The sequence below is a fragment of the Salmo trutta genome, chromosome 37 (assembly GCF_901001165.1).
Source record: "Salmo trutta chromosome 37, fSalTru1.1, whole genome shotgun sequence".
Lineage (NCBI taxonomy): Eukaryota > Metazoa > Chordata > Actinopteri > Salmoniformes > Salmonidae > Salmo > Salmo trutta.
In genome coordinates, this window is record NC_042993.1 from 11,325,522 (window position 1) to 11,338,326 (window position 12,805).

Genomic DNA, 12,805 nt, shown 5'->3' on the forward strand with positions numbered 1-12,805 from the left:
CATTAAAATGCAAATCAATTTATAACATTTTTGACATGCGTTTTTCTGGATATTTTTGTTGTTATTCTGTCTCTCACTGTTCAAATAAACCTACCATTAAAATTATAGACCGATTCTTTCTTTATCAGTGGGCAAACGTACAAAATCAGCAGGGGATCAAATACTTTTTTCCCCCACTGTACCAGTCAAAAGTTTGGACACAGCTACTCATTCCAGGATTTTTCTATATTTTTACTATTTTCTACATTGTAGAGAATAATACTGAAGATATCACAACTATGAAATAACACATATGGAACCAGTTTAGAACAAATTCCTATTTACAAAGACAGCCTACTCCTTCCTCCCCAACGGGGATTTGAACACCGGTCTCCCGCGTGCTTCGCATTCTGGAGTACAGACATGGCCCTTATGTAAGGAATTATGCACTTTCCCATGTTAACTACAGTATGTATTGTAGACTGCACAGTAGCCTTAATAAACAAATAAACACATTTCATTAATAAAATAATGATGAAAAATACTCTTTCAAAATGCAGATGTTGATTTAGTTATGGATCTATAATGAATTACTATGGGAATAAATATCACTGATTTACAGAAATATTGGAACAAAGTTGTCTAATGAAGGCAAACAATTTAGAAGCCTACTCCCGACGACCTCACGTTGTACAACGCCATATTTTCCATTCCATAATTAAGCAAGTACCAGTCAAAAATTTGGACACACCTACTCATTCCAGGATTTTTATATATTTTTAGTATTTTCTACATTGTAGAATAATAGTGAAGACATCACAACTATGAAATAACACTGGTCTCCCACGTGCCCTGCATTCTGTAGTACAGACATGGCCTGCTCTCCCTTATGTAAGGAATTAGGCACTTCATTTTTTTATCATTATTTTATTAACTGTTTATTAGGCTACTGTGCAGTCTACGATACATACTGTAGTAAACATGGGAAAGTGCCTAATTCCTTACATAAGGGAGAGCAGGCCATGTCTGTACTACAGAATGCATGGCACGCGGATCCATAACAAATTACTATGGGAATAAATATCACTGATTTACAGAACTATTGGAACAAAGTTGTCTAATGAAGGCAAACAATTTAGAATCCTCCAATCCTGTAGCCTACTCCCAACCATCATGTTGTACATCGCTGAGGGTTTCGTTTTTCGTTTTCCTCTGAATAGAAACATCATAATATTAATCAAATTAACTAAGCCAAATTTCTTAAAATCAATCCCATTTATTATAAAAAAGGTTTTAAATTCTCTGGTAATGTCAATACGGAAGACTATCAAATGCTTCTCAAGGATGCCCTCTGGTGGTCAAACTAGCAATAACTTGCAGTAACAGAAGAAATGGCTGAGAATGAAATGACGTGCCACAGAATGCTGCAGCAGCGCCCCAGGGGTGCCGCAGTATGACGCAACTTTTAAAGGAGGAACCACTGTAGAAGTGGAGGCTTTCTCCATGTATGGAACACAAAATGATGGTCTATACTTGGCATGTAGGTTTCTCAATTAAGGGTGCACAAATTTGGATATGGGGAGGGGAATGGGCAGGGTATATGGAATTTAAATACTAGTATTTACTGTAGTGTTTTTGGGGATATTACTGTAGTATTTACTACAGTGTTTTTTTTGCAGATAATACTGTAGTATTTACTATAGTATTCTACAGTATATTACAACATCTACAGTAAGTACTATCAATTATTGAGGGATACTACATTGTATCACTTTACCCCTACCTGTCACGGCAGTTGTTGTAAGAATCGGACCAAAATGCAGCGTGGTTTGGGTTCATCATCTTTATTACATGAACCAGCAAAAAAAACAATAAAGAACAAAACGAACATGAAGCTATGCAGTGCTCAAGGCAACTATACACAAACAAGATCCCACAACCAACAGGTGGGAAAAAAGCTGCCCAAATATGATCCCCAATCAGAGACAACGATAGACAGCTGCCTCTGATTGGGAACCATACCAAGCCAACCTAGAAATAAAGAAACTAGAATGCCCACCCAAGTCACACCCCGACCTAACCAAAATAGAGAATAAAGGATCTCCAAGGTCAGGGCGTGACACTACCTACATGTACAAATTACCTTGACTAACCTGTACCCCCGTACCGGTACCCTCTGTATAAAGCCTCGTTATTGTTATGTAATTTTATTGTGTTACTTTTTATTATATTTTATTTATTACTTTAGTTTTTGTTTGTAAATATTTTCTTAACTCTATTTCTTGAACTGTATTGTTGGTTAAGGGCTTGTAAGTAAGCATTTCAGGATAAGATCTACACCTGTTGTATTCGGCGCATGTGACAAATACAATTTGATTTGATTTGTGTAGTTAGCATTCTACAGTATACTACAGTTTACTACTGAATTCTATAGTAAGCACTGTAGTATTATATAGTAAACTGTAGTATTTTTAGACTGTAGTATTTTTTTAATGTGGGAAGCCAGGAGTAAAGTAGTAGGAGACTTACAATGAACCACTCTACGATGTTGTTCGGGGAGGGAGGGATTTTGAAGGTGCAGGGCAGACTGGCTGACTCTCCCTTGATCACCTCCACCTTGGGAGTCACTGTCACTGTCACGACGGCCCAGCACACTGCAGAGAGAGACAGGCAGAGAGAGGGAGAGGGAGAAGGAGAAGGAGAAGGAGAGGGAGGGAGGGAGGGAGGGAGGGAGGGAGGGAGGGAGGGAGGGAGGGAGGGAGGGAGGGAGGGAGGGAGAGGTGAAAATTAGTTATTGAGGCACTTTCACATTATTATGTTGAGTTTAAATACACACGTTTTTATGTCAAATACCTATTATTCTATAAAAACGAGTCTAAAACAAAAAAGGAAAGCTCAACGAACAGCATAAGATGAGAGAATGTTTGCTGATGGGAAAGGCAAGGGGGCCACCAAAGGGTGTAACGTTACATACACATGCCACACACTGTTCAACGCTCCATACCAAAGATGTGTGTATGGCATGTTACGTAATAAACACACACACACACACACACACACACACACACACACACACACACACACACACACACACACACACACACACACACACACACACACACACACACACACACACACAGAGACCCGGGACCAGTCAGGGCAAGGGGAAGAAGGAGGGAGCGATTGATGAGAGGGAGGAAAAGGATGGAGGGAGATAAATTGATGGGTGTGAATTCCAGCTGTGGAGTTGAGTCCAGATTGTCCGTCCTTTAACTGAACCTACCAGCTCCTGTAATTAAATGAAGCCTACAGATGTGCGTGTATGCGTGTGTGTGTGCATGTGTCTGTGTTTGCATAAAGCCCTGAGAGCTTCTGATCGTTTCAAAAGAAAGGTAAAAAAGCTAAGACAGCTGAGTGGCGTCCAGGCAGGTCTTTATCAGTGCTGGAGCACACCTTTCCTGTGATGCCCCAGACAGATAACACACACAGATAAACAAACAGACAGACAACAGCGAGAGGCAGCAGTCTGTGACTAACCCCAAACACACCTTGTACTCACTGAGAGACACAAAACCACACACAGAGAAAAACAGTGTCTTTATAAACATGGTACAGGGACAACATGTCATGCTGGGATTGTGCCATTCCCAGAGGTACATCTTCAAGGACCACACAAGGCCTTGTCGGGTGCAAATCTCCATGTATGAAAACGACTGTACTGTCGCGTATGAAATGAAGATTGGTCATTTTCATAGTAATGAACAAACAGCCTGACAGACGGTTTATTGAGGACTTCAGAGTAGAACACAATGGGTAGAATATAGAAGGACACTCTCAGTCAGAAGGAATAGAGTGGCCTTTCTGGCAGGCAGCTCAGTGGAGACTACATTCAACTGGGACATTTGGATGCACACAGTCTTAGATATCAATGAGAGAAGGGGGGAGAGAAAGAGAGAGAGAGAGAGAGAAAGAGATGGACAGAGAATGGTTCCTGGGGGGATAGTGAACAGTGAAAGTGAGAACAGTGGGGAGGTCTCTCCCTGCTACCATTCTCCACTCTGCTCCACAGCAGGCAGTAACAGTGGGGAGGTCTCTCACTGCTACCATTCTCCACTCTGCTCCACAGCAGGCAGTAACAGTGGGGAGGTCTCTCCCTGCTACCATTCTCCACTCTGCTCCACAGCAGGCAGTAACAGTGGGGAGGTCTCTCCCTGCTACCATTCTCCACTCTGCTCCACAGCAGGCAGTAACAGTGGGGAGGTCTCTCACTGCTACCATTCTCCACTCTGCTCCACAGCAGGCAGTAACAGTGGGGAGGTCTCTCACTGCTACCATTCTCCACTCTGCTCCACAGCAGGCAGTAACAGTGGGGAGGTATCTCCCTGCTACCATTCTCCACTCTGCTCCACAGCAGGCAGTAACAGTGGGGAGGTCTCTCCCTGCTACCATTCTCCACTCTGCTCCACAGCAGGCAGTAACAGTGGGGAGGTCTCTCCCTGCTACCATTATCCACTCTGCTCCACAGCAGGCAGTAACAGTGGGGAGGTCTCTCACTGCTACCATTCTCCACTCCGCTCCACAACATGCAGTAACAGTGGGGAGGTCTCTCACTGCTACCATTCTCCACTCCGCTCCACAACATGCAGTGACAGTGGGGAGGTCTCTCACTGCTACCATTCTCCACTCCGCTCCACAACATGCAGTGACAGTGGGGAGGTCTCTCACTGCTACCATTCTCCACTCCGCTCCACAGCATGCAGTGACAGTGGGGAGGTCTCTCACTGCTACCATTCTCCACTCCGCTCCACAGCATGCAGTGACAGTGGGGAGGTCTCTCACTGCTACCATTCTCCACTCTGCTCCACAGCATGCAGTAACAGTGGGGAGGTCTCTCACTGCTACCATTCTCCACTCTGCTCCACAGCATGCAGTGACAGTGGGGAGGTCTCTCACTGCTACCATTCTCCACTCTGCTCCACAACATGCAGTAACAGTGGGGAGGTCTCTCACTGCTACCATTCTCCACTCTGCTCCACAACATGCAGTAACAGTAGTCTGGGAGATCAGGCTACAATAGAAGAGGCTACATTAATATCCATTTGGGATTCATTCAGTGCCGTCTATGTCTAATAAAACCTCCATATACTATTAGGCCTTGGCATTCATAGCCGTGTGTGATGTTGTGGTCACTAGCTAAAGTGGCAAGTATCAATACAATGAATCTGCTACTATTTCTAATGACATGTAGACTGTGTGCTAACAGGATCAGGCCTGTTCAGTATGGTACAGTTGACCCTACGCTGTAGTATTCCATACTATGTAGAAGACATACACACACTGACAGCCTTACATAATAGGTCAGGGGAGATCTCTACTGGATACACTTACACACACGACTGCAAAATACCATTTCATCAAATCAAATGGTATTTGTCACATGCGCCATATACAACAGGTGTAAACCTTACAGTAAAATGCTTACTTACAAGCCCAACAATACAGTTTTAAGAAAAATAAGTGTTAAAGTATTTACTAAATAAACTAAAGTAAAAAAATATACAGTGCCTTGCGAAAGTATTCGGCCCCCTTGAACTTTTCGACCGTTTGCCACATTTCAGGCTTCAAACATAAAGATATAAAACTGTAATTTTTTGTGAAGAATCAACAACAAGTGGGACACAATCATGAAGTGGAACGAAATTTATTGGATATTTCAAACTTTTTTAACAAATAAAAAACAGAAAAATTGGGCGTGCAAAATTATTCAGCCCCCTTAAGTTAATACTTTGTAGCGCCACCTTTTGCTGCGATTGCAGCTGTAAGTCGCTTGGGGTATGTCTCTATCAGTTTTGCACATCGAGAGACTGAAATTTTTGCCCATTCCTCCTTGCAAAACAGCTCGAGCTCAGTGAGGTTGGATGGAGAGCGTTTGTGAACAGCAGTTTTCAGTTCTTTCCACAGATTCTCGATTGGATTCAGGTCTGGACTTTGACTTGGCCATTCTAACACCTGGATATGTTTATTTGTGAACCATTCCATTGTAGATTTTGCTTTATGTTTTGGATCATTGTCTTGTTGGAAGACAAATCTCCGTCCCAGTCTCAGGTCTTTTGCAGACTCCATCAGGTTTTCTTCCAGAATGGTCCTGTATTTGGCTCCATCCATCTTCCCATCAATTTTAACCATCTTCCCTGCCCCTGCTGAAGAAAAGCAGGCCCAAACCATGATGCTGCCACCACCATGTTTGACAGTGGGGATGGTGTGTTCAGGGTGATGAGCTGTGTTGCTTTTACGCCAAACATAACGTTTTGCATTGTTGCCAAAAAGTTTGATTTTGGTTTCATCTGACCAGAGCACCTTCTTCCACGTTTGGTGTGTCTCCCAGGTGGCTAGTGGCAAACTTTAAACGACACTTTTTATGGATATCTTTAAGAAATTGCTTTCTTCTTGCCACTCTTCCATAAAGGCCAGATTTGTGCAGTATACAACTGATTGTTGTCCTATGGACAGAATCTCCCACCTCAGCTGTAGATCTCTGCAGTTCATCCAGAGTGATCATGGGCCTCTTGGCTGCATCTCTGATCAGTCTTCTCCTTGTATGAGCTGAAAGTTTAGAGGGACGGCCGGGTCTTCGTAGATTTGCAGTGGTCTAATACTCCTTCCATTTCAATATTATCGCTTGCACAGTGCTCCTTGGGATGTTTAAAGCTTGGGAAATCTTTTTGTATCCAAATCCGGCTTTAAACTTCTCCACAACAGTATCTCGGACCTGCCTGGTGTGTTCCTTGTTCTTCATGATGCTCTCTGCGCTTTAAACGGACCTCTGAGGCTATCACAGAGCAGGTGCATTTATACGGAGACTTGATTACACACAGGTGGATTCTATTTATCATCATTAGTCATTTAGGTCAACATTGGATCATTCAGAGATCCTCACTGAACTTCTGGAGAGAGTTTGCTGCACTGAAAGTAAAGGGGCTGAATAATTTTGCACGCCCAATTTTTCTGTTTTTTATTTGTTAAAAAAGTTTGAAATATCCAATAAATTTCGTTCCACTTCATGATTGTGTCCCACTTGTTGTTGATTCTTCACAAAAAATTACAGTTTTATATCTTTATGTTTGAAGCCTGAAATGTGGCAAAAGGTCGAAAAGTTCAAGGGGGCCGAATACTTTCGCAAGGCACTGTATATTAAAAAGAAGAAAATAGAAAAATAACAAATAATTAAAGAGGAACAGTAGCGAGGCTATATACAGGGGGTACTGGTACAGAGTCAATGTGCGGGAGTACAGGTTAGTCGAGGTAATTGAGGTAATATGTACATGTAGGTAGAGGTAAAGTGACAATACATAGATAATAAACAGAGAGTAGCAGCAGCGTAAAGGGGGGGGGGTCAATGCAAATAGTCTAGGTAGCCATCTGATTAACTGTTCAGGAGTCTTATGGCTTGGGGGTAGAACCTGTTAAGAAACCTTTTGGACATAGACTTGGCGCTCCGGTAACGCTTGCCGTGCGGTAGCAGAGATAACAGTCGATGACTAGGGTGGCTGGAGTCTTTAGCAATTTTTAGGGCCTTCCTCTGACAGGTCCTGGATAGCAGGAAGCTTGGCCCCAGTAATGTACTGGGCCGTACACACTACCCTTTGGCTGAGCAGTTGCCATACCAGGTGGTGATGCAACCAGTCAGGATGCTCTGAGGTTCTGAGAACCCATGCCAAATCTTTTCAGTCTCCTGAGGGGGAATGGGCTTTTCCACAGAGAGTGGAGGAACGCGTGTTCACATACAGTGTATTTACAGTGTGTGTGTGTGTGTGTGTGTGTGTGTGTGTGTGTGTGTGTGTGTGTGTGTGTGTGTGTGTGTGTGTGTGTGTGTGTGTGTGTGTGTGTGTGTAAAGAGAGAATACACTAGAGAGATAAATACTGCAGGAACACTGCTGATGCAGTGTAGTGTGCAGTGAACTTGGACAGGACCAGATTTGGGCATACTATTTTCAATTCATATCAGAATTAGCCTGTGGGAAAAGCTAGTTTGGTGTGTGGGTGGAGTGTTGGGAATATGGCTCCTGTTTGGAAGTGGTAATAAGGAGAGAGATGGGGATGAAAGGATGGTGTTAGTGTTTTAGAGAGACGAGTTAGAATTAAAGGAAAAATCACCTAGAAATAACCCCTGGAATCGATAGAACATCGCTCAGAGATGCACAAATACGACATAACATAAATAAAAAAAACATTTTGTGTGTGAGTGAGAGAGAGAGAGAAAGAGTTACGTTGCAGTTTGTGTGTGAGAGATTCCTCCAGGGTCAGACACCAAGAACCAATGTGACCCACACACTGCAGATAGAGGTCAGTGGTCAATCCATTTTAGAAATTCTCAGAAGAGATCTCTTTTTCTCTCTCTCCCTCGCTCATCCCAAAACCTCTCCACTTCTATCACTTTCCATTTGACCTTTTTTCACTTCCTCATTCTCTCGCTCCCCTCCCTCTTTTTCTCTCCCCTCCCTCTTTTTCTCTCTCCTTCCTCCCCTCCCTTTCTCCTCCCTCTCTCTCTTTCTCTCCCCTCCCTCTCTTTCTCCTCCCTCCCTCTCTCTCGCTCCCCTCCCTCTCTCTCGCTCCCCTCCCTCTCTCTCGCTCCCCTCCGTCTCTCATGTTGTTGGCTGAAGAGTGTAGAAGTAGATAAAAACTTATTTGGCAACCCTGGTCTCATGCTATGACAAGGGTTTGAAGGGAGAAGTAGACTAAAATGACGCTATGTATGAGCCAACACCAACAACGCTCCTGACGAAGCGAGAGAGAATGAATGAGCACATGAAGTAGATACATCAGGAACCCTTACGCTATGCTCTTCAGTAGCTATTAGTGTCTAGAAGAGTGGGATTGATTGTCATGGGAAGAATACACAGGTAGTGTCTATGTGGGCTTGGGACTGTCACACCTAGCCAGCATGTCTGTCGGTCTCTTCCTCTCTCCTGTCTCTCTTCTCTCTTTACTCTCTGTCTTTATGGCCTGCTCCAACCCCACCCCCAAGTCCCTCCATCCCTATTACCTCTCCTTCCCACTGGGCAAAAACTGGTTGAATCAACATTGTTTCCACTTCATTTCAGCAACAAAAATATATATTTGATGACTTTGAATCAACGTGGGAAAATGATTGGATTTGCAAAAAAGTTATTGATATAAGGGATTTTTTTTCTTCTTTTTAACTTTTCACCTAAATCCAATGACAGGGTGACATTTGTTCTTGATTTCAAGTTGAATTCACGGTAGTTGATAACTCAACCAAATGTAAATCAAAACTAGACGTTGAACTGACGTCTGTGCCCAGTGGATTCTCTCTCTCTGCCAGGCCAAATACAGTCCGGTCTGGTCTGATCAATGTAGTTTAACCCTTGTGTTTTACCCATGAGGCAGCTGGGCAGACAGAGAGGGGCAATTATGGAGTAATTAGTGACTCCTTGAACCAATCTGATCCCACAGCAGGAGCTCAAAAGAGAGAGAGTGTTGTGTGTGTGTGTTTTGGAGGGCGAGGGGTGTGCGTGGGTGTTTTTTAGTGTGTGTGCGAGGGGAGTGGGGTCTGTCTGTGCGAGTGGGTGGGGTGTGTATGTGGGAGGGGAAGTGGGGGGGGTTAGCTGCATGGGGGTCCCATTAACTGACGTGGGGTAGATAATCCGATTTACAGAAAACAAAGAGAAAGTGTGTGTGTGGTGTGTGTGTGGGGGGGGGGGGGGGGGGACGGACAGATGGGAACTAGACGCTCCAACTGTGACCCACAGACACTCTGACTGACATGGAGCACACACACACACACACACGCGCACGCGCACGCGCACACGCACACACACGCACGCACGCACGCACGCACGCACACACACACACACACACACACACACACACACACACACACACACAGCAGGAGCGGGAGCCCCTCATTATGGAAGGAACCAGCAGGATCCCCTCCTCAACCCTTTCTTTTCTTCTCTCGTTACTTTTTATTTCTCTCCTTCCCTTGTTGTCTCCATACCTACTGTCGTATTCTGGACATCAAACTGAGTTTATCATTCCCCTGCCTGCCTACTGCTCAGACTTTCCTGCTTTCATCCCCCTCTCTCAAACAGCATCTGAACACCCACAGGGCATCCTGTCTCTACTATCTCTCCCTATGTGTGAACATGTGTATGAGCGTGCCTGCATGTGTTTCTCAGTCACTATTCATAAGGCCTCTCTCTCATTGGCTCCAAAATGGACCTACTCACTGATAACTGTTAATGTGGCTGTCACGAATCCCCCCGGTACTGCTGATCATTCTGTTCACCAGTACCGGAGGTTTACGTCACCGGCTTTCTAGGCTTCACTGAATGGGATTCATTATCATCAACCCCGGACTGTCTTGTCTGATTACACACACCTGGTTCCCATTTCCACTGATTAGTATGTTATATATGTGCCCTCTGTTCCCTCTGTCTTTGTCGGTTATTGTTCCCATTGTTCCCATGTCCGTTGGTGGTGTGAGTACCTATGCGTTGGTGAAGCTGTTATGATGTGTTCTATATATATTGTGTATTGCGGGTATCGTCCCGTGTCGTTCAACGAGATTTACCCTCGCTCTTTTGTTTGGGTACAGCCCAGTGTTTTTGTATACGTGTTTGTTTTGGGTGTATTAAAAATCCCTATTGCGATTCCTTTCTCCAAATCCTTTATTGCGCCTTTCTCCAAATCCTTTATACCAGCGTGACAGTGGCATTACCTTAACTTTTTCGCAATTATGTTGTGTTACATCCTGAATTTAAAATGGATTAAATTGAGATTTTGTGTCAGTGATCTACACACAATACCTCATAGTGGCTAAATATCATTTTGTTTCTAGAAGATTTTAGAAAATTGGAGCTGAAATATCTTGAGTCAATAAGTATTCAATCCCTTTTTTTATGGCAAACCTAAATAAGTTCAGGAGTAAACATGTGCTTAACAAATCGCATAATAAGTTGCATGTACTCATTCCTCGTTCAATAAGTGGTTAATTAGATTTTTGAATAACTACCCTATCTCTGTACCCCACATATACAATTATCTGTAAGGTCCCTCAATCGAGTAATGAATTTCAAACACAGATTCAATGCCTCGCAAAGAAGGGCTCCAATTGGTAGATGTGTACATTGTTTTCAATGCCTCGCAAAGAAGGGCTCCAATTGGTAGATGTGTACAAATAATAAAAGCAGATGCTGAATATCCCTTTGAGCATGGTGAAGTTATTAATAACACTTTGGAAGGTGTATCAATGCAACTAGTCACTCAGTTGCCAGAGAGGAAGGAAACTGCTCAGGGATTTCACCATGAGGTCAATGGGATTTTAAAACAGTTACTGAGATAAGACAACCTAAATGACAGAGTGAGAAGAAGGAAGCCTGTACAGAATAAAAATATTCCAAAACATGTATCCTGTTTGTAATACTGCAAAACATGAAATTAACTTTTTGTCCTAAATACAAAGCATTATGTTTGGGGAAAATCCAACACAACACATCACTAAGTACCACTCTTCATATTTTCAAGCATGGTGTTGGCTGCATCATGTTATGGGTATGCTTGTCATCAGCAAGGACTAGGGAGCTTTTTAAGATAAAAAGAAACAGAATAGAGCTAAGCACAGGTAAAATCCTATAGGAAAATATGGTTCAGTCTGCTTTCCAACAGACAAGGGAAGACAAATTCACCTTTCAGCAGGACAATAACCTAAAACACAAGGCCAAATCTACACTGGAGTTGCTTACCAAGACGACATTGAATGTTCCTGAGTGGCCTAGTTGTGTTTTGACTTAAATTGTCTTGAAGATCTACGGCAAGACTTGAAAATGGCTGTCTAGCAATGAACAATGATCTTGACAGCGCTTGAATAATAAAAAAAGTATAATGTACAAATATTGTACATTCCAGGTGTGCAAAGCTCTTAAGAGACATACCCAAAAAGACACAGTTGTAATCGCTGCCAAATGTGCTTCTACAAAGTATTGACTCAGGGGTGTGAATACTTATGTAAATTAGATATTTCTGTATTTCATTTTCAATAAAGTAAAAAAAAATTCTACAAATATGTTTTCACTGTCATTATGCGGTATTGTGTGTAGATGGGTGAGATTTTGTTTTATTTAATCAATTTTCAATTCAGGCTGTAACAACAAAATGTGGAATAAGTCAAGGGGCACTGTAGCATATACGATACAGCAGGATGATTAATGATGTGTGTGATACAGATTTAGGTATGTAATATATACATTAAAGTGTTGGTGGGAGAGATCAGCTGAATCCTAATGGTTCAGTCAAACTGGCATCCCATACTGATATGTCATATAGAACATATAACATACAGGGTGTTTTTCAATATGCATACTACCGTGCTCCACACTCTCATGCTCTGAGAGCACTCTCCGAGGACGCTCTCTTGAGTACGGTCTTGTGAGGACGAGAGTGTGGAGAACACATAAAACATTACATTTGAGAAGTACTCACAGTCCCCCTACTGTATTACCTCACGCTGCACCTCCCCATTCACTGAACCTTGTTCCAGCCAGAACAATGGCCACAATAGAGACTAAACAAGATATACACAAAGCAAACGTTTTACTTCATAACTATAAGCTAGCTACATGTGAATCGTAATAATGTATTTAACTAGATAGTTTAACAGGCAAAAATTAGCTACAACTAATGTTATGCAAGTTGGATGTCAATTCTTCTTCTGTAGATAGCTAACAATTATTTGTGGCTATCTGGCTATCTGGCTAGCTAACAGTAGTAGCTAGCCAGTTATCCCTATTGACTTATAATGGTCTTG

At 42.8% G+C, this 12,805-nt stretch overlaps 1 protein-coding gene across 2 annotated transcripts in view; it reads right to left on the bottom strand.

Annotated features, from left to right (window-relative positions):
* The window catches only part of bcam (basal cell adhesion molecule (Lutheran blood group)), a 93,522-nt gene that overhangs the window by 27,871 nt on the left and 52,846 nt on the right, over nt 1-12,805 (bottom strand). For both annotated transcript variants that reach the window (XM_029738288.1, XM_029738287.1), the window contains exon 2: nt 2,509-2,633. In XM_029738288.1, coding sequence (XP_029594148.1) covers nt 2,509-2,633 — 125 coding nt within the window. The remainder of the gene's footprint in view (nt 1-2,508; nt 2,634-12,805) is intronic.